Source organism: Trichoplusia ni, chromosome 21, assembly GCF_003590095.1.
Source record: "Trichoplusia ni isolate ovarian cell line Hi5 chromosome 21, tn1, whole genome shotgun sequence".
In the NCBI taxonomy this organism is placed as follows: Eukaryota; Metazoa; Arthropoda; class Insecta; order Lepidoptera; family Noctuidae; genus Trichoplusia; species Trichoplusia ni.
In genome coordinates, this window is record NC_039498.1 from 4,541,533 (window position 1) to 4,565,697 (window position 24,165).

The 24,165-nt window shown below is 39.9% G+C and overlaps 2 protein-coding genes across 5 annotated transcripts in view; both read left to right on the forward strand.

Moving 5' to 3' along the window:
- Positions 1-18,610, forward strand: part of LOC113504324 (CCR4-NOT transcription complex subunit 1) — a 30,684-nt gene extending 12,074 nt beyond the window's left edge. The window contains exons 6-16 of one of the 4 annotated variants that reach the window (XM_026886583.1): positions 306-887; positions 1,202-1,450; positions 1,553-1,858; positions 1,969-2,346; positions 2,429-2,575; positions 2,835-2,969; positions 5,240-5,668; positions 5,853-6,037; positions 6,131-6,394; positions 16,395-16,534; positions 16,704-18,610. In XM_026886583.1, the coding sequence (XP_026742384.1) occupies positions 306-887; positions 1,202-1,450; positions 1,553-1,858; positions 1,969-2,346; positions 2,429-2,575; positions 2,835-2,969; positions 5,240-5,668; positions 5,853-6,037; positions 6,131-6,394; positions 16,395-16,473 (2,754 nt within the window). In that variant the 3' untranslated portion in view covers positions 16,474-16,534; positions 16,704-18,610. Of the gene's footprint in view, positions 1-305; positions 888-1,201; positions 1,451-1,552; positions 1,859-1,968; positions 2,347-2,428; positions 2,576-2,658; positions 2,783-2,834; positions 2,970-5,239; positions 5,669-5,852; positions 6,038-6,130; positions 6,395-16,394; positions 16,535-16,703 lie in introns of those variants that run through there. The other 3 variants (XM_026886584.1, XM_026886585.1, XM_026886586.1) reach the window with 3 other exon arrangements.
- A 4,064-nt stretch (positions 18,611-22,674) lies between these two features.
- The window catches only part of LOC113504132 (protein bric-a-brac 1-like), a 218,046-nt gene continuing 216,555 nt past the window's right edge, over positions 22,675-24,165 (forward strand). Inside the window, exon 1 of the mRNA XM_026886278.1 lies at positions 22,675-23,273. The gene's annotated coding sequence lies outside the window, so the exon portion shown is untranslated. The remainder of the gene's footprint in view (positions 23,274-24,165) is intronic.

Here is a 24,165-nt window from a genome sequence, read left to right on the forward strand (position 1 = left end):
TAAGCATGTTAGGATGTTTACAGGTATAATAATTGGTGTTAGCTGGCTAAAACTTTGAAAATGAAGACGTGCCCTGGATGTACTGTAAGAAGGAAACCAACATTTTATTTTGTCTCACTAAATGTAACAACTAAATGACACCTAAACGAACTTTGTTGATTCTTACATTTAATAGACAATTCCTCTTACTAACCTTCAGCAGGACAATTACTTTGAAAACTGACTGACTGACCTTATAGTCCCTTTTTGTTTTTGATTTCCATGAAAATGAGTCAACAAAGAATATTTTACTATCATATTAATAGTTTTTGGTATTTCAGAAGGAGATAATAGAAAGCGCAGCTGCTGTTCTAGCTACTGAAAATATGGAATTAGCTTGCGCGTTCATCCAGAAGACTGCGGTGGAGAAGGCGCTTCCTGAACTCGACAAACGTCTCCTAAGCGACTACGAGATGCGCAAACTCGCGCGTCAAGAGGGCCGCCGCTATTACGACCCCATGGTTCTCTCTTACCAGACGGAGCGGCTCCCCGAGAGGGTCCGACTGCGCGTCGGAGGCCCCACCGAAAACCAAATCACTGTCTACGAAGAGTTCGCTTGCAACATTCCTGGCTTCACGCCAGTACGCGACGTTGGATTGTTCATTCCTAAACCCTCGGCTCAGGAGCAAATGTCTCAGCTAACATTCAGCCAGGTCATCAACCCGACCCAGGTGTACGGCACCGACGAGATGAGCGCCCTCATCACCGCCGCCGAGGTGTTCCTGGCGAACTGCCTCGCGGTCGCGTCCCTCGCGGTGCAGGCCGCCAACATGCACTCCCTGCTCGAGTGCCTCTGCATCGCAAGGAGGAACCGCGACTTTGTGTCTGGATGCACTTTACTGCAAAAGGTAACATAAATGTGTTAATCGACAAAAAATCTGCATCGGAGTATCATGTATTATTGCATTACGTTTTATGTAATAATTCAATGATACATATTTGTTGCAGATTTTTATTCATTTAAGTATCCTATTTTTATTTTGTTACCATCCCAATTTTTTTTTGTTACTTTTTTTAATTAACATGCTCATCTGCATGTCATAATGTAGCGGCTCACTGTCTTGAGGAGCGGCAACAAGATAAGTTCTGAACTTACATTACCGAGGATACAATGTAAGTAATAGTATTGGATGGTTGTTCTAACTGAAAGTTTATCTGTTAGGCGGTCGAGGGTTTGCTGGACGGTCACATCGTGCAGCCGGGCACCAGCAGCGAACATGTGGAGATGATGGCTCGCTACCGTGATATTCATCTGCGTGTGCTAAAGCTGTTGGAGGACGCGCGCGTCTACGGCCATGTGTGGTCCACCAAGCAGATCACCTGCTGCCTTACCGAGTGTCGCGAAGAGCTGCGATACAACATCGAAGCCGTCGACTGTCTCATCAGGAACCACCTAATCAACTTGCCTCAGGTATTTTTTTCAAACGACTAGTACTATGCTGTAACTAAAATCAAATTTTAATAATACAAATTACTGCTATGCAACTCTGTTAAAAAACAATTTGATCAACAGTACGACCTTGCTCTCGCACACATGATGGACGGCGGCAACAACTACATGGCTGTGGCATTCGCGATGCAACTAGTCCAGCTGTACCTTGTCGACGACAGAAACAACATTTACGTGAATGAATGCGATCTGTACCACACAACAGAGACACTCGTTAGGATGCTGACGCACTCCCGCCAGCCGCCTCCGGAAGGACTCGGCTCTCTCATCGAGATGCTCCGCGTTCATCAAGATCCTAGCGCCTATCTTGGAGAGAGGTCGCCGCTAGGACCCACTGCTCATATTCATTCTGGAATCCTACAAGTGAGAGTGAGTTAAAACTATAGTTAGTGAACTATTCATAAATAACCTTACAAGCTAGATGGATAATCAATTCACACATAATTTGTAAATTACTGAAAAGTGATATTATTCAACAGGTGCAGAACTGTGACGACCCACCCGGCCTACAAGAAAAAACTGAGAATCTCCTCCGTGAATGGAGGAATGTGCTCCTCAGTCCTTTGACAGAGATTGAACTCGCTCAGAATTTTAATCTGTACGTTCACCGCATGAACATGAATGGCATCTTGAAGTCCGATGACATGATCACGAGATTCTTCAGGATTGCCACGCAGATGTGCATTGAGAACGTGTACCAGCAACTGAACGAGGACAGGATGAACACGCCGCCGCTTCCGCCGAAGAGAGACAAGTATTACGCCATGTGTGACTCGTTCATCAAGCTCGTGTCGCTTCTCATCAAGAACACGGCTGACGGTGGAAATCCCACCCCGAAGTTGATCCTTCTGAACAAGGTGGGTTTGACTTCAATTTGAGTTTTCGTAAAACAAAAAGACCTTAATGAATATAAATGACCTTTAACATGTTTGCCTACAGATTCTGGGCATCATTGCTGGCTGCCTATTGCAAGACCATGAAGAGCATGGCACCAATTTCCAGCAATTGCCTTACCATCGCCTTCTGCTTATCCTCTTCTTGGACATGAATATGGCGGAACCGGTTTTAGAATCTATGAACTACCAGGTACCTTCTGAAAACGATCACGTTCTTATTGAACCTAACCCACATTTCTGTATAGACTAAATCATTATTATTCATTTTTACAGAATATATTGCGCGTACAGGTCTGTAATTAGAACCACATTTGTAGATTTTGATGTTTTGTTTTGTCCTCTGTCATGATGTGTATTTAGAACTATTATGAAATGCGTAATTAAATCTGATGTTGGTATGTATAGTATGTAGTGTTGGCTTTGACTATGTATCTGTTTTTGTACATTAGGTTCTTACGGCGTTCTGCCACACTCTGCGTATCATCCGGCCGAGTATCGCGCCCGGCTTCGCGTACGCCTGGCTCGAAATCGTTGCGCACCGCGCCTTTATCAACCGCGTCCTAGCGGTAACACCCCAGCAAAAGGTAGGATCTTCTACGGATCCCATAGGACGACGACAGCCCTTTTACTCAGACATATTAACCATGCCCCATCTCATATTACTAGCTTAATCAACTGTGAAACTCATTCATGTTGTTCCATTAGAGTTCGGTGTTATAAAACATAAAATATTCAAATCAATTATATATAGAATTAGTCGCGATGAGTGATTCAAATGTATTTGCGATAAATATCTATTTTTCTAAAGAAAAGGTCAGTTTCTAGGAAGTATAAAATTCGTCACTGTATAAGATATAAATTAATTGACAAAAAACTGCCTATTATGAATATTATCGAAGTCAGCATTTTAACACTTAAAAGAAACGTGATCGCGGGACAAATTCTTTGAATCACACGGCGCGAATTCATCCATATTAGTTAGCTACGTTGGTGTTCAATTCAATGTAATCATTTGGCAGAAGGATACCACAGTTTACTAATACTAACAAGCATTTACACATTACTTATTCCATGTAGTGAAAGGCGGCGCGTCCATCGTCATTTGTCGGGCTAATACCTACTTGGTGTGTTACTAACAAAACAACAGATTTCTAACAGAAAACTTAAACCTTCTGATAATTGCCTGACCTCAATCGAACCCTGGACCTCAAGATCCGAAGCCGCGCTTGTTACCCTATGTCACTCATGTTACCAAGGCATAATAATGATTATGTCAGTTTGATTGCGTAATTTTGTTAGTCTGTTCCAGAAATCCAGGATTATCTTTATTTTAGAGTGTTTCCATCTGGGTTACTTACTCAGTTTTCTGGATGACTATTTACTTCATTATGCTTACATAATTTGTTAAACTCATAGCATAATAAAGAATAATGACTGCTTAGTTTATAAAATTACTGTAGACCTGATTTCCCATGAACTGATTAAGTGACTATGGAAGGCACACCTTTTTCTTTTCTTATATTCATTTTTTTAATTTTTTTCTTTTTAGCTTACGACTGGAGGCCAGGCAATTAAATTCAATTATTTTTGTGTGGTTTTAATAATTTTCGCAGCTTTATTTTAAGAGATGGGCTGAATATTGTTATCACGTCATACCCTCATATAACTCTCCCTCTAGAACCGAACCCTTCATTCATGCTAACCATAAGTACTAACAAATGGTGATTATCACACTAACCAAATGTCTAAAACAAGGCTCTGTATGTGCTGAGTATTTCATGAATTCTATTATTTGGCCCATCTCTTCTTATCACTTGATACTTAACACCGTAGTGTCCTAAATCATTTTCACGTAGACATAATCGCTGTGTGTTGTGAATTCCTATCCAAATGCTGCTACTGCGACAAGTCTGCTTTTGATTGCTCACAAATTTACTCGATTTTGTTACGATGGGTAGTCTAAATAATACTCTCCTTTTGTTTTATTAAGTTTAAAACGACAAGAAATCAGTTTTGTGTGACACTACACCTTTTTTCAATGCATTATTAATTGGCTATTCCTTTAAGATAATGCAAGTTTGTGATCGATAATGAAATAATCTGCATTTCGGAAATAAATACGTCATTATTTACACTACATCACATTGTTGATAAAAAGCAAAATCGAGAAAATATGTTTAGGCTTTATGACGTCCTCAGATAATTATTTGTGAAAGTGGTCAGTTTAATTCACTAATAAGTCTAAGCCTGTTTTCAAAAGTCCTTAACATGGTGTGTATCATGCAAGACAATTTGTGATAGTAATCTAAACTAATCTTTCAAGTATTTTAGCACATAAGGTTGATTATAATCATGTAGCTTGAGTCCTCTGACAATAGGTGTCAGAGGACTCAGGACAAAAATAGGAAGTAGCGTACAAGTGTTCTGTTTACAACTTAATCTCCATTATATATATGCCAGTTCCATCTAAAATGAATAGCAATAAATTATTTAAATATAAAATAACACTTGGAACACACATCTTATGATCTGAAATACATTTTATAGAATTATTATGTCGACGTAAATACCATGTCAAACTTAACTAAAAAGGAAAGGATATGTGACATGTTTTATGTTGAGTCTTATGTAGATATTACACTTATTTGGCTACTATAGGCATTTAAGACTTATTCGTGAGCGAAAGTGTCCATAAATTTCAAAACTTTTAAGCGAGGACAGTCTATAATTAGTTAACTGATTGCAAATAGAATTGTGCATGTCCAATGCATGCATCTTGTGCCCCTCATCGTGATATCTTGGTGAGAGGCATTGTTTGTCAGGCAGTGATTTAAGTATGCTTTATATATTGCAGGGTTGGGGCATGTACTCCACGCTGCTGATCGACCTGTTCAAGTTCTTAGATCCGTTCCTGCGTAACACTGAGCTGGCTTCCCCCGTCATGATGTTGTACAAGGGCACACTGAAAGTGCTTTTGGTGCTCCTGCACGACTTCCCAGAATTCCTGTGCGACTATCACTATGGTTTCTGTGACGAGATCCCTCCTAACTGCATTCAGATGAGGAACCTCATTCTGTCTGCGTTCCCTCGCAACATGCGACTGCCTGACCCGTTCACCCCTAACCTGAAGGTTGATCTGTTGGCTGAGATCACATTGCCGCCCCGTGCTGTGATAAACTACACCACGATCATCCCTGCGTCTCCATTCAAAAAGGATTTGGACGCGTATCTAAAAGCGCGTGCACCTGTCACTTTCTTGTCAGAATTAAGGAGTAACATGCAGGTATAATGTCAATTTTTATACAGTTGCCGTCTGATTATCAACACGGTTAGTTTAAAATTGATCGTAGTTGTTTGATACTTGTTTTATACAAACAGGACCACGATTTTTGATTTTTGTTTTTAAATACATTATTTTTTTATGGGATGAATGATTGTCAAATCAATATAAGCTATCCTATGTGTAGGTGGTGAACGAACCAGGTCGCAGATACAACTGCCAGTTGATGAACGCCGTCGTGCTGTATGTAGGCACTCAGGCCATCGCCTACATCAGGACCAAGGGCCAGTCTCCAAACATGTCCACCATTGCCCATTCCGCTCACATGGACATCTTCCAGAACTTCACTGTCGACTTTGATTTCGAAGGAAGGTAGGTTTAAGAGGTTTATTAATTGTTTTTTCGTATTGTTTTTAATAATGAAAGCTACAAGTTACAATAGTAAAAACATAATTTTATCTGTAGATACTTGTTCCTGAACGCGATCGCGAACCAGCTGCGCTACCCGAACAGCCACACGCACTACTTCTCGTGCTGCCTTCTGTACCTGTTCGCGGAGGCGAACAGCGAGGCTGTCCAGGAGCAGATCACCAGGATGCTGCTGGAACGGCTGATCGTCAACCGTCCTCACCCATGGGGCTTGCTCATCACGTTCATTGAACTCATCAAGAATCCCATCTATAAGTTCTGGTCGCATGACTTCGTTCATTGCGCTCCTGAAATTGAAAAGTAAGTCCTTCTGGTTAAGATTGTAGCTTGTTTCAGGCTTGTTCTAAATTGTGTATGTGTGAATTTCCAAAACGTTTTATATTTATCCCATGATACCTAGCAAAACAATTAAGTGTTACTCTTAAAAATCCACAAAGTTGTCACTAGTAAACTGAGTACATCTCCATATTAACCAAGTTTAACTGACCCGATCCGCTAGTCGACCGTGACATGTTGGTAGAGCTTGTACATCTAGGATATTAAAGGGTTTTTGCATTACTGAGAGAAGTACGTCAATTTTACTAAACCAGAATTTTCAGTATGAATATTTTGATATAAACCTAAATGTGTATGAATACTTGCTTGTTTGAAAATAGGAATAAATTAAAAAGCTTTAATAAAACTACACCTCTTTTAGAATAAGATTGCAGAATTTTTATATGGCACATAATCAAGTCCGGATATTCATATCTATACTCCATTTGTTTAGGTGTTTAAAAAAAGGCAAACAATCATAGTGTGTCTTCTGGTCTAAGAAATCAGTTAAAGAATAAAATGCCACTAAAATCTAATGGTAAAAAAAACAACAAATGTTTCCAAATAAAAAAAAACACTAGTCCGTTACTATAATTAGACATAACCTGTTTACCTTTCTTTAAGTATTTAAGCAAATGGATCCACTATCATTATCATATTATTATGGTCAATTGAGTTAGACTATTGAAAATGTATCACTTTCTATATACAATTCTCACAGTTCATATTCAATTGTAATTTTTTTTTGTATGGTGGAAGGATTTGCATGTCCGGAAGTTTCTTATTTATTGTAGACTTGCTAATGTGAGCGGTGAAAGTTAAGGTGTGCTTACTCAGGCTTATTAATTTCCTGATATTAAGATGTCAGCCTCAAGTAACGTCCACCACTTGTTTCCCCCTGTAGTCAGAGTTTCTCAATACCACTAGATACTAGTGTTCGACAGTTGTTTCTCCTAAAATGCCTCGTGTAAGCGCTCCATTACAACTGCGGTAGTAACACATGTACGTTACATCGGTATGTATGTTTTAATTATATTTATACATACTATAAATCAGAGAATCGTGTTCAAACAAGCCGGTTATTGGTACATAATGAGTATTGAAATTCTAATGCTGAGAGAGGTGGAAATAGGTTATTTGCTTTCAAATAGTATACCGTTACATTGACATGAGATATTTGAGCGTTAGGAAACTAAACCATTTTATTGTTTTTTTTTTCGTACTAATAGAATTCACCAATAGATATATTATATCGCTTTGCTTTCTAATTATAACTTTTTATACAAGACAAGTATCCAATATTGATTAATCCTTATTTATTTGATTATGTTAATACTATTTATAGATCTCTGAACAAACAAATAATTCGTTGCCCTTTTTGTTCATCAATCCATTGTATTATAATTATTAATCATAATCATTCACCACAAATTCACTCATCATTCATTTATAATATGTTCTTTATTTGTAAGAAATATAATACTATAACATTCGTTTGAGTTCTGGGTTCCGCAAATTGAAGTAAAACCAAGATTAGAGTTAAAAATAGTCTATTCAGGCACACAATGTTCATACACAGTAAATATTCTTAATAACTAGTAACGGTCGCGAGCGCAACGATTTCGTGCGCGCTGCGGCGGTTGGCGGGAGCGAACTGTCGATCACGCGAGCGGCGAGCGACATCGCGCGTCGTCCTGCGCGGGGCGGGAGCGGGACGGGAGCGGGAGGAAGGAAAGAATTCCCGCGTACGCGCTATGTTAACATAGAAACGACGGTTGGGCAGGGCGTTACACTCTCCCCCTTTTGACCAGCGGAAGGTACTCCGAGTGGTCAAATACAAGAAAAGCGCTGCGGTTAGGTCACCTTTCGAGGGCGACCTCTATTACGTTTAGGGATAATCGGCTCAGGACATTCACCCTCCCTAGCATGGTAAGGACGCAAATCTGATACGTGATACTTGCCGATGATTTCTCCTGTCTTATCATGAGCTAGGAGGAATGTAGTAGGACTCACCTTTTTAGAGACGACGTACGGTCCATCCCGTTTCGGATTAAATTTCGAGGTGACACCTTTTGATGCGTTACTGAGAGTATGGGTTCGCATTAGGACTAAGTCTCCTTCCTGATAATCATAAACTGACGACCGACACTTATCGGCATATGACTTACGGACATCTTGCTGCCGTTCCAGAGTCTCTTTGGCCGTCGAGACGGTGTCTGCGAGTTTCAGCAGATAAGGCGTAATTTGGGGAACAAAATTCTCCGATTCCACCACTACTCGGAGATCTGCCTGAGCAGTTAAGGGTGACCGCAGCTCACGACCGAACGTCAAGTAAGCTGGGGTACGATCCGTGGATGTAGTCACTGAACTATTAAAAGCAAACCGTACAAACGGTAATACCTCTGGCCAAGTCTGATGGCGACCTTCCACTAAGATGGCGAGCTGAGCCTTTAGGTCCCTGTTCTTTCGCTCGACTGGATTCGCCTGTGGGTGATATAAGGGCACCAGGCTTTGTTTCACACCTAGAACATACATCGCTTTTTGCATAACGTCTGCAACGAATTGCACTCCGTTATCAGAAATCATCCGCCTAGGAAGACCGAATCTCATAAATACCTCATTGACCAAAGTTTTAGCACACGTCTCTGCTGTAGCTTCGATGAGAGCGAAGACTTCCACCCACTTGCTAGTGGTGTCCTCCACGATGAGGATCCATCTCTCACCTTGGAGTCCTTTAGGCAACGGACCAAAAAGATCAACTGCGATAGTTTCAAACCTTTGAGACGGGACAGGAGTTTGAAGCAAGCCGGCTGGTTTGAGAGTTGATGGCTTGTAGCGTTGACACTCGATGCAAGTCTTCAAGTACTTGGTTACAAAACATCTCATACCAGGAAAATAGAATCTTTGCGAGATACGATGTATTGTTCTATCAATCCCACCATGAGCGGCGGTAGGCGAGTCATGGCATTCGAACATGACTTGATTCCGCAGGCTCTCCGGTACGACGAGTTGAGGCTCCTCGGAATCAGTATCAGGGACATACCGATACAGGACACCTTGATTCAGGAGATAGCCTCTCTCAGACCAACGATTTATGTTAAGTTCATCATTACCTTCGAGGTCATGGATGATCTTCGCAACTTCCGGATCAGCTAACTGCGCATCACGGGTGGAAGATGCATTCCAGCGCGGTACGTCAACAACAACAGGACAGACAGCCGATTCGGTTGCAGGACCATCGTCTGTCACGGGGCGGCTGAGCGTATCGGCAAGAACGTTAACCTTACCTGGGGTATACTCGATACGCAGGTCGAACGATTGCAACTTCAGGGCCCAACGTACTAATCTGCCACTTGGAGACTTGAGGGTAAAAAGCCATTTTAGGGGCTGGTGATCTGTCATCACGTTGATCTGGTGACCATCGATGTAACCTCGGAAACGTTCCACTGCCCACACCACTGCGAGAGCCTCCCTCTCCGTGGTGGAATAATTCTGCTCGGCTGGAGTGAGCAGACGGCTGGCATATTCAATTGGATGTTCTTGATTTGGTGACTCCCCCTGGAGTAAGGCTGCGCCTAGTGCGTAATTACTAGCGTCAGTCCGCAATACGAATGGTTTCGTATAGTCCGCTTGTACAAGAATGGGTGCTGTGGTCAGAAGTTTCTTAAGAGTTTCAAAAGCTTTACCTTGCTCCGTACTCCATACCCACGCCTGAGACTTCTTAGTTAATCGAGTAAGTGGTTCGGCCACTTTCGCGAAGTCTGGTATGAACTTACGAAACCACGAACACGTCTGGAGGAAGGTGCGCAGCTGTTGAAGGCAAATAGGCTCTTTCATACCTACCACAGCAAGCACCTTCTCCTCATCCGGGGATATACCTTCAGGTGAGATCACGTGACCGAGGTACTTAACCTTCTCTCTGGCGAAGACACACTTGTCCCGATTCGCACGGAGCTTAAATAAGCGGAGACGGTCAAATACCGCACGGAGATCTAGCAAATGACGAGCATATGAGTCAGATATCACCAATATATCATCAAGGTACGTCAGTACGATGACATCTTTGAGTGATGATCCTGAACGGAAGCGATCTATAAGCCTCTGGAACGTAGCCGGCGCGTTCTTCAGACCAAAAGGCATTCGTAAGAACCGATACGTACCAAACGGCGTGACAAACGCGGTTTTATCCTGATCCTTTACTCTGCATTGCCAATAGCCACTCCGAAGGTCACAGGAACTCATCACGCAACCTTTCTTAGTAGACTGGAGCAACTCTTCAATACGCGGCATAGGATACGCATCTGTTTTCGTAACAGCGTTGAGGCGTCTATAATCAACACAAAACCTGTACCCACCATTGGACTTAGGCACCAAAACAATCGGTGCAGACCATGCAGACTCGCACTCTTCAATAATTCCATCTTCTAACATTTTATCTAGTTCCATGCGAATTAACTCCTTCTTCGCTGGCGTAACACGGTACGGTGGCACGGCAATAGGAGGATGATCGCCCGTATCAATATGATGTTCGGCAAATGGCGTCGGTTCCCCGTTTTTATCAAAAATATCGGAATACTCACCAAGTAAATTCTCCAAGCCACCACGCTCCTCCTCAGTCAACAGAGTGCCCTCATCTCCCCTCAGTAGGCTGAGAGAAGCACACTCCACCACCGCCTCGCGAGAACTCTCCGTCAGTAGGGGGTGAATGACCTGAGGCCGATCAGCTGTATACCATGTCATAGAGGAAAAATTCAACACCAACTTAGACTTTGTAATGTAATCTATCCCTAATAGCGTTTCGTTATTTGAGGCATCGGGAAAAACCACAAACTCAATGGGAATACACAGAGACATACAACTTACATTAACACATGCTAACAATACGATATTCGTACGAATACTACCATCCGCAAGTCTAATCGACATCATCTGAGACTTAAATTTGACACCTAAACGTAGAAGTAGTCTATATAGGGTTGAACCCGCGATACTACGCCGGGCGGCAGTATCTATAAGCGCTGAACCACTATAACCTAATATCTCAATATTTAATATAGGTCGGTCTTGCATAATGATACTATTCGTGCTTGTATTTACATTAATACAGTCTTCTGCCGTGGTAAGTGAATAAAATACATTATGTTGAAGTTGTGGTTCATTTGAATTAATAACATTACAACTCAAACTCGATACATTACTTTTACAAGTAGGACAGTTTGCTCGAACAAACCCTTTTTCACCACAACCATAACAAATAAGGCTAGATTTATTATTACTAGACGATACTTTAGAGTCTTTCTTTGGACACGATTCACGCGTATGACCTCGACCTTTACAATACACACAAAACAACTTTGATACACTCGCGGTATTATTATTATCGGCACTTTGCAATTCGTTGCACATATTACGTACGGATCGAACCTGCGAACGCGAGATCGACTGCTGCGCTAACGCACCACTGAGCGTCGGGGTCATTGCACCGTTTCCCGCCGAATTGATGCACGGAGCAGCAGCGCGCGGCGGCCGCGGGCCGGCCTGCGCGCAGCGCGCGGGCGGCTGCGTCGTCTCCGTTGGCGCCGACTGCGAGGAAGTACTTGCGTTGGAATGTTCCGTGATAGATTCTTCTATATCTCGGGCTTTGTCGATTAGCGACTCAATAGTGTTAACCGTGTCCCGGGGTAATCGCTTTCGAATACGTTTATGTAATAATCCGTATATAATATCTAACTTAGCTTCTTCGGGTAATACGTAAGGTAACTTAGTGATCATACCTCGTAAACGTACAATGAAGGAGTCCGCGAGTTCTTCATTTTGTTCGTTTGCGAATATCTTTCGATACAGCTTATGAGCAGGACACGGAGTACCGTACATACTACGTAGTCGTTTGACGGCTTCGGACCACGAGGACACCTCCGTCCGGATCCCTCTCCACCATACTGCAGCCTCGCCGTGTAGCAGCATCGGGAGACCACGAAGCGCAAGGTCATCGGTAACCAATGCACACTCCTTATACATTTCGACGGAGTCAATGAAGGCTTCTACCATTTCAGGGTCTCGGTTTTGACCATCAAAACGTGCCGTACACTTGGACATGTTGCCTGATTTACTAGTTGACGACGACGGTGTCGGTGAGGGCGTCGCGGTATAACCACGCGCCGCGTGCGATGCCATGAGGGATTCGACGAGCTGCCGATTTGCTTCCGCCTGAGTGTTCGCGAAGGCGGTCAGAAATGAAGTCAGCTGGTCCCCAGACATGAGCACTGACGAAGATCTTCCAGGTTCTTCATCCGAGCTGGCCTGCGCGTCAAGGTCACCTGGGTCAGTTCGTACTTTACGTGGAGGCATCTTCACTCTTAACGTAGGTACCAGAGAACAGGAACACAGGAACTTAACACCGAAAAATCGTTACCGGTCGACAAGCACAAACTGGTTTAAACTGGTTCGCGGCCACGAGTTGGAGCGCCACTTATAACATTCGTTTGAGTTCTGGGTTCCGCAAATTGAAGTAAAACCAAGATTAGAGTTAAAAATAGTCTATTCAGGCACACAATGTTCATACACAGTAAATATTCTTAATAACTAGTAACGGTCGCGAGCGCAACGATTTCGTGCGCGCTGCGGCGGTTGGCGGGAGCGAACTGTCGATCACGCGAGCGGCGAACGACATCGCGCGTCGTCCTGCGCGGGGCGGGAGCGGGACGGGAGCGGGAGGAAGGAAAGAATTCCCGCGTACGCGCTATGTTAACATAGAAACGACGGTTGGGCAGGGCGTTACAATACATAAATGTTACGAGGTAAAATTTTGTCAAGGTATATTAAACCTTTGGTTTTCAGAAGGCTAACCTTTGAATACATTAGGTAGGTATATTAATAATTATTTGTACCAGGGTAATTTAGGGAGCAGTAACAGTTGTATATGAAATTGATCCACGCACGGCTAACCTTTAATACAATTCTAAATCGATTCTTTACCATGCAGAGTATCAACAAAGTTGGGCGTACCTGTCCCGTGTGTACAGATCAGGTGAAAGGTGGTTGCAAGACTGAGTAGACATAGAACTATTTCGTGACCAAAAGTTAAGGCAACTTTTGTGTTACGCTTACCTAAAGCTCTTGGAAACTGCTGTTTGTTGTGACATTTCTATTCAATTTTACAGCATTTGATGTATATCATAAAATGTTCTGTCAAATAAATAATAATGCATTTTTTTATCCCTTGCAACCCCGGGAAATTGAAAATTCAGTTACGTGAAATTAATTATATTTTGTTACGTGTTGTTTTTCCTATCCCCCTCTCTAATGTTTCATGTATATAGACGCCAATCTGTAATAAAACAATATTTCAGATTGTGTTCTTGATCAATCATAAATGTTTTGACTAGATAGATGCGTTACATCATTTATTACAATTTTCATCCATGTATGTACGCACTCGATTATAAAAATCTGGCAAAAGAACGTTCTGACTGCATTTAAATAAAATTTTAATTACTTCTCAAAGCATGGTTATGAAAATTAAGTTTTCCGTTTCACCAATTGGTATTTGAAGTTAAAAAATCTAATTAGTCCGTCAGATTTATTTCATAAAATATTGGAGACGTATTTTTTAATGTCTCGAGTAATCCAAATACGAGTCCAATATTTTATTGAAATCTACCTGATTTATTAGGATTTTTAATCAAATACCCTATTACTAAAATAATACATATTTATGCAGTTGATACATTTGGCAATTTTCATTTACTAAATATTTTAATCCAAAACGAATGAATCTTGTAGAACGCGTCATGATGAAACGCATCCTCATGAGAGTTCGCACGTGCATGTTTATGTTCCATGTAAGCTTCATGTGCGTTCTGAAAAGCTTCGCAATAAATTGACGTTGGCTTTGACTCTCTTGTTCGCAAACTAAATAACAATAAAAGCATTTCTATCAACAACTATCAAGAATAGTCAAGAACTGGGCGACAACATTTTCAATTTTCAAGAGGACGACACTTTATTGTGTTGACAAATCTGTTTGACAATTTTAGTTGTCTGAACTGAATTTGTCAGCTCTAATTGATATCAAATCTTACATGAAAAAGATAGCGATAGCTTAAAATTAATTTAGTTTGTGATTAAAAGAGTCAGGCCCATTACTTAGAACGATTGGTTGCACGGCAAAGGTAGCTAGGAATCATTAAGTCAGACTGAATCAGTTTTTATGTGGCCACTGATATGCTGTTCCTCTATATGGATAATTTAAATTATGAGTACTTATCAGTATTTCTGGCAGTGGAAATGCTATTCGTCTATGAGTTATGGTTCCGTATGTCACACATCAAGTCATCAAGTTTATTAGGATGATTAGGACGAGACTAACGCTATCTACCATTCGAAATGTAATGTTTATTTATATACCTAGGTTTACATATAGGCGGGCAGATTCTGAGCTAAAAACTAAAAAAATAATCATTCAATTATTACCTTTTCGACAAGCACCTCAGTTTGTAAATTATTATGCAAAAATAAAAAAGTCATTTAATTACAAAAATATACTTCTCGCAACAGAAATGCGTTCATGACACTTCCCTCTTTTAAGTATTTAAAGTCACATGTTATAATTCAGTGTCATAATAATAACCTTAGATGCTGCAACGTATGGCTATTCTCAAGTAACGTTTTGGTCATTTTATTATATTTCAATAATGCGAAAGTAAGCTAATAAGCTTTTTCAATCCTGAAACAATTGCCTACTGAATTTTCCCATCACAGATCTTACGCGCTTAATGTTGTCGATCGCGTATAATCTACATGGTATTCCATATTAACGTAACTGCCGTCTAATCGTATTTATTTTTGGCATATTTTTTATCGCGTAGTGAAGATAGAAGAATCACGTTGCAAGGCTAAAGCTTAACCCGTAAAGATTAAGGTTACCGGGACTGCTCCAAGGCAACCTCTGCACAATAACCCCACTGCTCCAAAGTTCTGCTAGACCCTTAAATTAGGACTTATCGACCAATCAAGCCCCGACCCAGTCTTTATTATTTTTTCTTCCTAGTAGATTTAAATTATGTCCATAAAAAGTTTTTGCTTGTCAAGACCTAAAAAATAACCTTTGAGGGCACACCTCTTCACAACATAAATAAATTGTACTTATAATGTTTGCTTGCCTAAGCTAAATAAGTCATTAGAATTGTCAAAAGACATTGATATATTGATGTGGAAGTTTTGCAAAAATCATTGATCACCCAGATCACCATTGACCTAGCAAATCAGGACAACAATATTATGACTTGATGTTTACAGTGTTTTAGATACATGTTTGTGTCGTTTCAATTAAATGTTCCTCCCCTCTCATACAGACTTTAGCTATCTATGGTAGTAATTAAATGTTTACAACATTGTGTTAAAAATATAGTATGATTGTGAACATCGGTAGTCAACGATTATATTTTCTCTGTGAAGGTGTGCCAACAACACCGACGATGTTCACAAAAATACTGGCACAAATGAGTACATTAACTGGCATGCGAATATGTTTAGATACATGTTTAGGCTGTTAAACAAATTCATTGTTCATCAAATGCTAAGAAATAAGTGTGTTCTGGTTTAAAATGTGTTTAGATAGCGTAACTCTCAATGTCGACGGCACATCAGTGGTAGCACATATCTGGCGCGCCTTTAATCGTAGTACTTAGTTATAATTGATATTTGTGTGATCATAAAACGACACTGGCAGAAATCTTTAAACTATAGATATAATGAAGTTCATTTCCGCAATGCGTTGCTGCTGTTGACGTGCGGTCCACCGCAGTAGCAACGGTCATTTTAAGTGTTTCTGCTAATGTTAAACTCGCACTGACCAGTGGGGTTGAGTCGCATATATTAGTATTTGTGGCACTCTCTAGCTCTTGATGTTTGGCATGATGACTTATGTTTGTGTGATAATTGACCCTTAACTGTCGTATTCATTGTGTGTGTGTGCTTTATCCAGGTTGTTTGCGTCTGTGGCTCGCTCGTGCATCGTAGACAAGACGGGTGCGGGAGGGGGAGAGCGAGAGATAACCGAGTAGCGTCGCGCCAATTGGGAGTCTGTCCGACACAAGCACATATTTAAAAGCTTTGTCGAGAAAGGTACTGTTTTGTTAATCAAGTTATTTATTTAATAGAAATCATGAGGTTAATGAACATGATGCATCAAACAAGATCATGTTTTGTATTTATATATTATTTTAATAGAGTGCGTTGTTGATAAGTAATTATATTTAGTGATGTGTAAGGTATCATTCGAATTTTTTTGCAGGCTTCCAAGGCGAGGCAGGGCCCAGCCAGCCTCAGCAGCCGCAGCCATCCACCTCTGGCCATCCCCCCAAACCGCAGGTGTTGTCGTGGAACAAACTATTTCAAAAAAAGTAAATCAGTGACGAACAATTTAATTGTACATATATTTATATTGTAGTAGTGAACTGTACATGATTACAATTGGTTTTTGACACCGCAAAATTATTTTTACTTTACAATATCTTTTAAGTCTAGTCAAAAGTTTTTGTTTTCCAATTGATGATTGATGATGAATTAATAAGAAATGCAATAATAGTAATCATATTGCTCCTGAAACTTGATTCTGTGTTGATTCGACGAGTTATATCTTGCCTTTATACTCTCAAATAGCTAGGCAAGCTCGAAATCTTGTGTCAAAAATCAATCAGTCTTTATGTACATGTCTGGTCTGCGCGGTGATACGAGTATATATGCCAGTTTGGTGGTCGAATCACAAAATTAGAAATAGTGTATTTAAGTAAGTAGTGTATAGACGTAAGCGTGATTGTTGATGGTCGAGTCTCTATCATCGTGCTTAATACCGAAAATGTGTAAGGGTTTCATAGGAACAGTAGTTGATAAGACAATTCAAGCATTCGTGTCAAAATTAATCTAGTTTCGTAAGAACTTGCAGGCCACAAATGGCTGTATCTAATAAAATGATTTTTATAATCCGGGGTAGTGTTATGGTGTATTTTGCATATTGGATTGTCGATGTTGCCTATGGAGCCCGCAGCATTAACTCCACTGGACCTGAGACGTAACCTCGGAGGTTTCTCGGTTATTCTCTACTATTAGTGCCCGTTAGATATGGCACCGGCAAGATATATATTTGTATTATTGGGCAATGTTTGGTGAGAGCTCTGGCCGCGCCCCGTGGCGCCGCACAAACGTAGAACGTCGCACTCGCCTCGGCCGGTCATGATGCCCGCTAAAATATTATTTATTAAATGCATGTTTTATTCTATACTCATATCAATTTTGTATTTTAAATTAATAATGTGTAAATTTTTAATCTCACAGGTTCATATACCATTTTAATATTATATCTACTATGTAATCTATTTTATTCACTCAGCATTTTAATCTCACAGTTTCATATTCCATTTTGATGTTACGCTATATCATCTATTTTATCCTCACAACAACACAATAATTAAAAACCTTCAAAGGTTTGTCCCATCAGTGTACGGCATAAGTAAGTCAGGCATTTGAGCCGCGCTCACATTTGGGCGCGTGGCTGCCGCTAACGATTGCCGCCTGATGGTCGGACTTACGATTAGATTGATGTTAGTTAGGCGGTTTGACTGGACAGCTGATGAGGTTGCACGTTGAGGATGATCACTTGGTACAGCGGGTAGATGGGCCCGAGCCGCTCACGGCGGTCTGTTGTATCACTCGTTTCCGGTGACTTGTCGTGCCGATCCGGGGATACATTAGCTGCGTTACATATTATGTCCCCCTGATCGGAACGACAACACACCCGACGCCTCTTACTATAAGGCAAACTACACTAAGTGATATTCTGAGCTAGCTCGTCGAATTAAGAAGTAAATCGACTGATTAAAATAACATCTACATGTGTTAGTGTTTAATATCTTAATACTTAACAATAAATTGGAACGTATTTATTAGTTTTTAATGTTACCGCGCCGTACGCGACGTTTGTCTTAATTGTAAAACATTTTAGCGTTAATTATAATCTATAATAAGTTTTGACGAGCATAAGTTCACGTTGTAAAGTTTTTAGGTGTGATTTTAATATAGGAATGTGTGCACCGGCGGCGAGACCGTCGCAGCGCTTTGCTCGCCCTATATCGATATGGCGTAGTCTCTCCGCCCGGTTTTAGAATTTAGATGTAATTAAATAAAAATTACACTTTGATTAAGCATGTGTGTTTTTCTAATGATTGTGTTTAACAAAAGTATTTTTACACCACTTTGTTTTTATTTGTAATCTTTATGAAACTCACTTTTAAGAGAGAGAACGTTTGATTTAGTTTTTTCATTCTATCATTTTTGGTCAGTCAAGTGGGTAAACAAAATTGAATACATACATAACTTGATCCAGAATGATACTTACTTGTAGGAGTAGAGTTCCAACAGCCAATAGAAAAACTTATATTCAATCTTTTGATGTTCAGGTAGTGACTGCTACCTATGACTTTATTTTTATCTCGAACATCTAAGTCGTTTGTTGCTCATGCAAAAGTGGTTATTTTCTGTGTAATACAGATGCATGCGATAACACGAAATAAAGGGAGACAAGGCGTGTTTGCTAAAGAAGCGAGGCAGCAGGCTCGGCATGAGCGACGAGCTATACACCTTCAAAATCTAAATAGTATGACTTTCAATTTACTATCATTACATACCCTATTAGATTATCTGTCTTCGTCACCATCATGTCGGCCTACTTGTGTATTTTTATAGCACATTACGCTTATTATAGAATTACTACACTGCAGTTTGTTGAATTATTAGTATTTATAGAGATAAGTGATATGTATAAGGAATGTCTACGTCTAGGCTCAGTTGATTGACGTAGTTCCTGGTATTTTTTTCAAATCATCTAACAGTGAATCTTGATTCAAAATGATAATTTGCATTCTGGAAATAATAACTCATCAAAAAGGTGATGTAGTTCTTTTCTTATGGGTATTGAGTCATGGGAGTGCTTTCGGGCGAAATTCAAGGAAACCTATGTTGTATTTTTGATATCAGTATTCTTTTGGACTGTTCGAAAGTGAAATGAAAGAGAAACCCTGAAAGACTAAAGAAACTAACTTTTTCCCTGGTACTCTTCTCCTGACAAAGAGTAGTCTACCTCACAGTCCAGGGTACCGCCTACCTTCATGCCTGATTTTGTCAAGACTTTTCCAGCTGAAAAGTCGAAAAGGTAACAAATGCACAAACCGTCACCTATTCAATTTTCACTCCTGAAAGAGTGGTCGTCATTTCATCTGTTAGTGAGGTAGATCGCCTATGAGATGATGAAAAAAATAAAAGCAGCTATGGATAGTTCTTTGCACTTTTGCACACTTAAAAGGATGCCATCATCGGACAGGATATTCATGTGATAATCAGAAATGATAGGGTCAAGCGCACTAAGATTTCTGCCATCGTCAGTTAGCCAAGTATTTTTAGGTGATCATAGGAGGTGCTCAAAGTACAATAGAACTGTGAATAATATTAACATGTGCAATATTCATCGCTTGAATGTTACGAAATACAAGACGGTAAGTATCATCACGAAATTGAAATCTCATGGTTTGGCTTGGTTTACGAGTAGTATGAAGGAAAATTTAGACAACCACTTGCAGTAGATACTGGGTAATATTACAGTTAATATACACCATACTTGAGAGCTATGCAGAATAAGGAGGTTTGGCGTGGGGACTCTAACAGAAGATCAACTGTGCAAACTTACTGCGCAGCCGTTCTGGCTTCGTAAGTTACCCGTCATATGGTCCATTAAAAAATTTCATCAAGACTGGCACATTAGTTTTTACTAGAAGTCTGTTGTTTTTGTTCCAAAAGAATAAACCGGATCTTTTTTAAACTGTGCTTATAAAGTGGTTCGGATCAAAAGCATTTTAAGAATTTTTCCTTATGGCAATCTGCTGATAGAAGCAGTAGTTTCTTGTGACTGCTGTGGTAATATTTCAATTTGTTGACTGTGATATCAGACAAAGCGTGATAGAACCTTTGGATAGAACAATGCTTCAATATGAAGCCGAGTGACTGAATCTGTAATGAAAAGTCTTCTAGTGAAACTTAGGTACAGTGGGACAACTCTGAAACCCTCAGAGTTGTTTGGAGAGAACATATTTTTAAACTTTTTAAAATATCTACTGTTAAATATTTAAAGTAAGTAATCAGTGTTGCCCACTGAATCTTGGCTATATTATATAACTACTAGCAGAAGCAGTACGAAAGGCAATGTTGTATCTCAACATTTTTATCGCCTCGTTAGACGATGTTTTCCATCTCCTGGACTGGAGCGGACTTGGCATCAACTTGTAACAGGGAGTACTTACACCTACCTTTGGTTTTCTTACGGCAGCATAGTCATGTTAGACTCTAGGAGACATACAAAATGCTCGAAGACTACAAGCGATAGCGGATATTCGAGTCATGAGGTCGCCACGCTAAACCCACTGTGTGCGACTTTTTTCAGGGTTCGATCCCCGCATAGGAAGCGTTTGCGTAATCCACGAATGCTATTCCTGAGTCTGGGTGTCTTGGTGCCTTTAACTGTCTGTGAAAGACTTCGCGACCCAAGAATTGAAAGTATTTAGAACAGGAGTCATAAAAAATAGACTAGGAAGGGATGTCTATTGTCAAATGCAGTAAGTAGTCTTATGATAAAAATGGACAAGACTATAATCATGTCATATTACTATTTCGTCGTAAAAATGCGACTTCACGCTTGACTAAAACGTACATACTTAGAGCAAACTATCCAGTAGGTTGTTTCAACCTCGAGATCTTGATCCGTCGTTTTCAACTCTAAATTCTGATCAATCTGTTATCGGCATCTTCACGTCAAAATTAAGTACGCAGTAACGAATCATCGAAAGAACTACAAATGTGCGTACGTTTTATCAAGATTTACTCTTTAATGTAAAAAGCTTTAAGCACGAAATATTAAATTATATGCATTTTGATGAAGGATAATTTATAACCTACTTTGAAACATGTTTTTAACCTTTTCATGAACTAAAAATAGGTTCTTAAGTAAGATTAGTGATCGCACATGAAGAGATTAATCTACAGACTTGTCGTGTCTTGTTTAGAAGTCTTAAGATATTTTGTAAAGTTTCAACTACCGTTCTACAGTCCTTATTTGGAAACCACTCTGACGTAAGTATTTATTGTCTGTCCTAACTTGCACATGTCTAAAGGGTCTCTCGAGTCTAGGTAACTAACTATTAAAAAAAGCCTACGTTAAGTTTGGTAAGTTGAAATCTTGACAATGTTTTTTTCTTTATATTTAAGAACTTTGTCGCTTAGCGACAACACCGTTCAATTAATTACAAAGAGCTTACAACTACGACACAAAAAAAAATAAAAAAACAATTAACTACGACCTAACGCCCAATCCAATATCTTAAATATAGAGTTTTGGCCTCTTCGGAGAATTGAAAAGCCAAAATACTAGTAACAAAACCAAAGTTTTGGAAAAAACAAGTAACAATTTAGAAGTCTTAAACAAAACCCTTATCTGTTTGCAAATAGGTGTGTGGCGAGCAACTTAGCCCGATCCTTTTGCAAAAATAACTATTGGCTATAAAAAAATAAGTTTAATAACAAAATCGTAAGTAGAACGGACTTTTTTTCAGCCACAATCTATTAGGTATAGGTCCAAGTGACGGCTATTGCAGGTTAAATTAAATTAAAAAAAGAATTTACAAAACCGGTTCATCCAGTCCGAAGTTCTGAGGTAACAATCATGAAAAAGTCGAATACAGAGCCTCCTCCTTTTGAAGTCGGTTCAGAAAAGCGGGATACAATTTCGACAGCGGGATATATCCTTGGTAGGTATGTAGGTACCTACTTTTTTTTTTCAGTAAGTATGGTTTATTTTTATTTTAGTTACGTTAAAATGACAATGGTTAGCGAAAATAGTTAACAATATGATAGGTAACTAGTATACATTAGATTTACTCTACAGTGAGGTACCGGAGTAAACACGAGTCGACTGAAAAGATAATCAAAAACAAAAAATCGTTGCAAAAAAGCAGTTGTTTGAAACGGAAATCGTACAAATAAATACCTACTAACTTTCAATACTTTTTTATATTTATGTAAAGAAGTAACTAAGCTTAAAGTTTTCTCTCGTGTTAAATCCGGGCCTTTTTGTTTCGCGCGGAAAATGTATTTTTGACAATAAAATTATAAAGACCTCTTTTTATTTATACTATACTTGCTTGATTTTTGATTTTAAAATCGAGTCGGAAAGGGGCAAAGAGATATAGTCTTTGGAAAGGGGCTTCCTCATCACTTCATAAACGTGGAGTTGTGTAGATAGTTATTTTATTATAATTATTAAATTAAGTGTCTGTCCAATTTTGTACATTAAAATGTTATTTACCTTGTTTATTGCAAGTGGACGTCATTATATATATGTAAATAAGTATTTTACTTGTCTTGCGAGTGAGGTAACATGTTAAGATGTAAAAAACTAGGGAAGGAGGTATAAAATGATCAAATAGTAAATACAAGTTGCATAAACTTAAAGAAATTGATGCACGGGCGTCTTACATTCAGACAGCGGGAACATTAAAAAAAAGGCAGGCGAGGTCCAGACGGGTTCAGCCGGCGTCGGCGGGCGCGGGGGCGGCGCGGCGTCGCGTTCGCGGGGTCGCCGCTCAGCGCCGCGGCGCCACCGTCGCACGTCACCTGCGACGGCCGACGACGCTCGGATCCGTTACAACACTCCTGCGCCGAAACGACGCTTTGTTAAAAACCCCATCAGAATTTAAAAGAACTGGTGCGCATAAACTCAGTGTACCGTATAAGTGTCATCCGATTCTACTATCATATAATCACGGTGAGTGTTTCAATGTTTATTACAATAAAGTCGAGTTTTGTGTGTCCGCGCACGAGGCTCGCCTGTCAAATAGCCGATGTTTTTGTTTATGTTTTGTCTTGTTTATTTATCGTTTTAAAGTTATTATAAAGTGTACGTGGATAATGCTGCTATCATTGCGTGATGACTTCGAGGTTGTTTCATTTAAAAGCACCCTGCATTAGTTTGAAAACTTTTAAAAATACACAAGTATTTAACTTAGAATATAACAATGAATAGGTATAATATTATCTGCCAAAGCGAGAAAAAACATGTCAAGATATTCTTATTTGCTACTATTTAATATGTTTTAAACTTGTAAGTTACCTATTTCGAGTTTATATCGATGCAGGATTGTCCGGCGTGCATGCTTCAAAAAGTTGTTGTGTGTTGAAAATTGAACTTTAGCTGTTTGCGACAAAGTTTGTATTTGCGCGGGCGGTAGTATAGCCTTGAGGGAAAGGGACGTCGCGTCGCCGCCGCCGCGCCGCCATCCAGGTAGGCTCGCTGTCGGCGCGCGAAGACTAGACTTTACCAGAACCGACAATGCATGAATGTGTATAAATAGGATTATAATTTCTATATAACGTTAAGCTGTTGCGATCCTTTTGCGAAGTATTTTCATATTGCGATTGATACTGAGTTTTTAAACACCTTTCCTTATTTCTATGACCTTATTCATGGTTTCCTTCTTTTTACGTAAGTATCTTTTACTGCCGAGCCATTGAAATTTGAAGGATGAAAAAAGATTTGGAGCACGGACCCTTAAATTAAAATGGCCTCGCGTTTTCATAGATATCTATGCAATAAGTAGGCAAATTGACCTCTGGGCCCTAATTCCGCTATACAAAATGGCCGATGTGCGCATGACAAC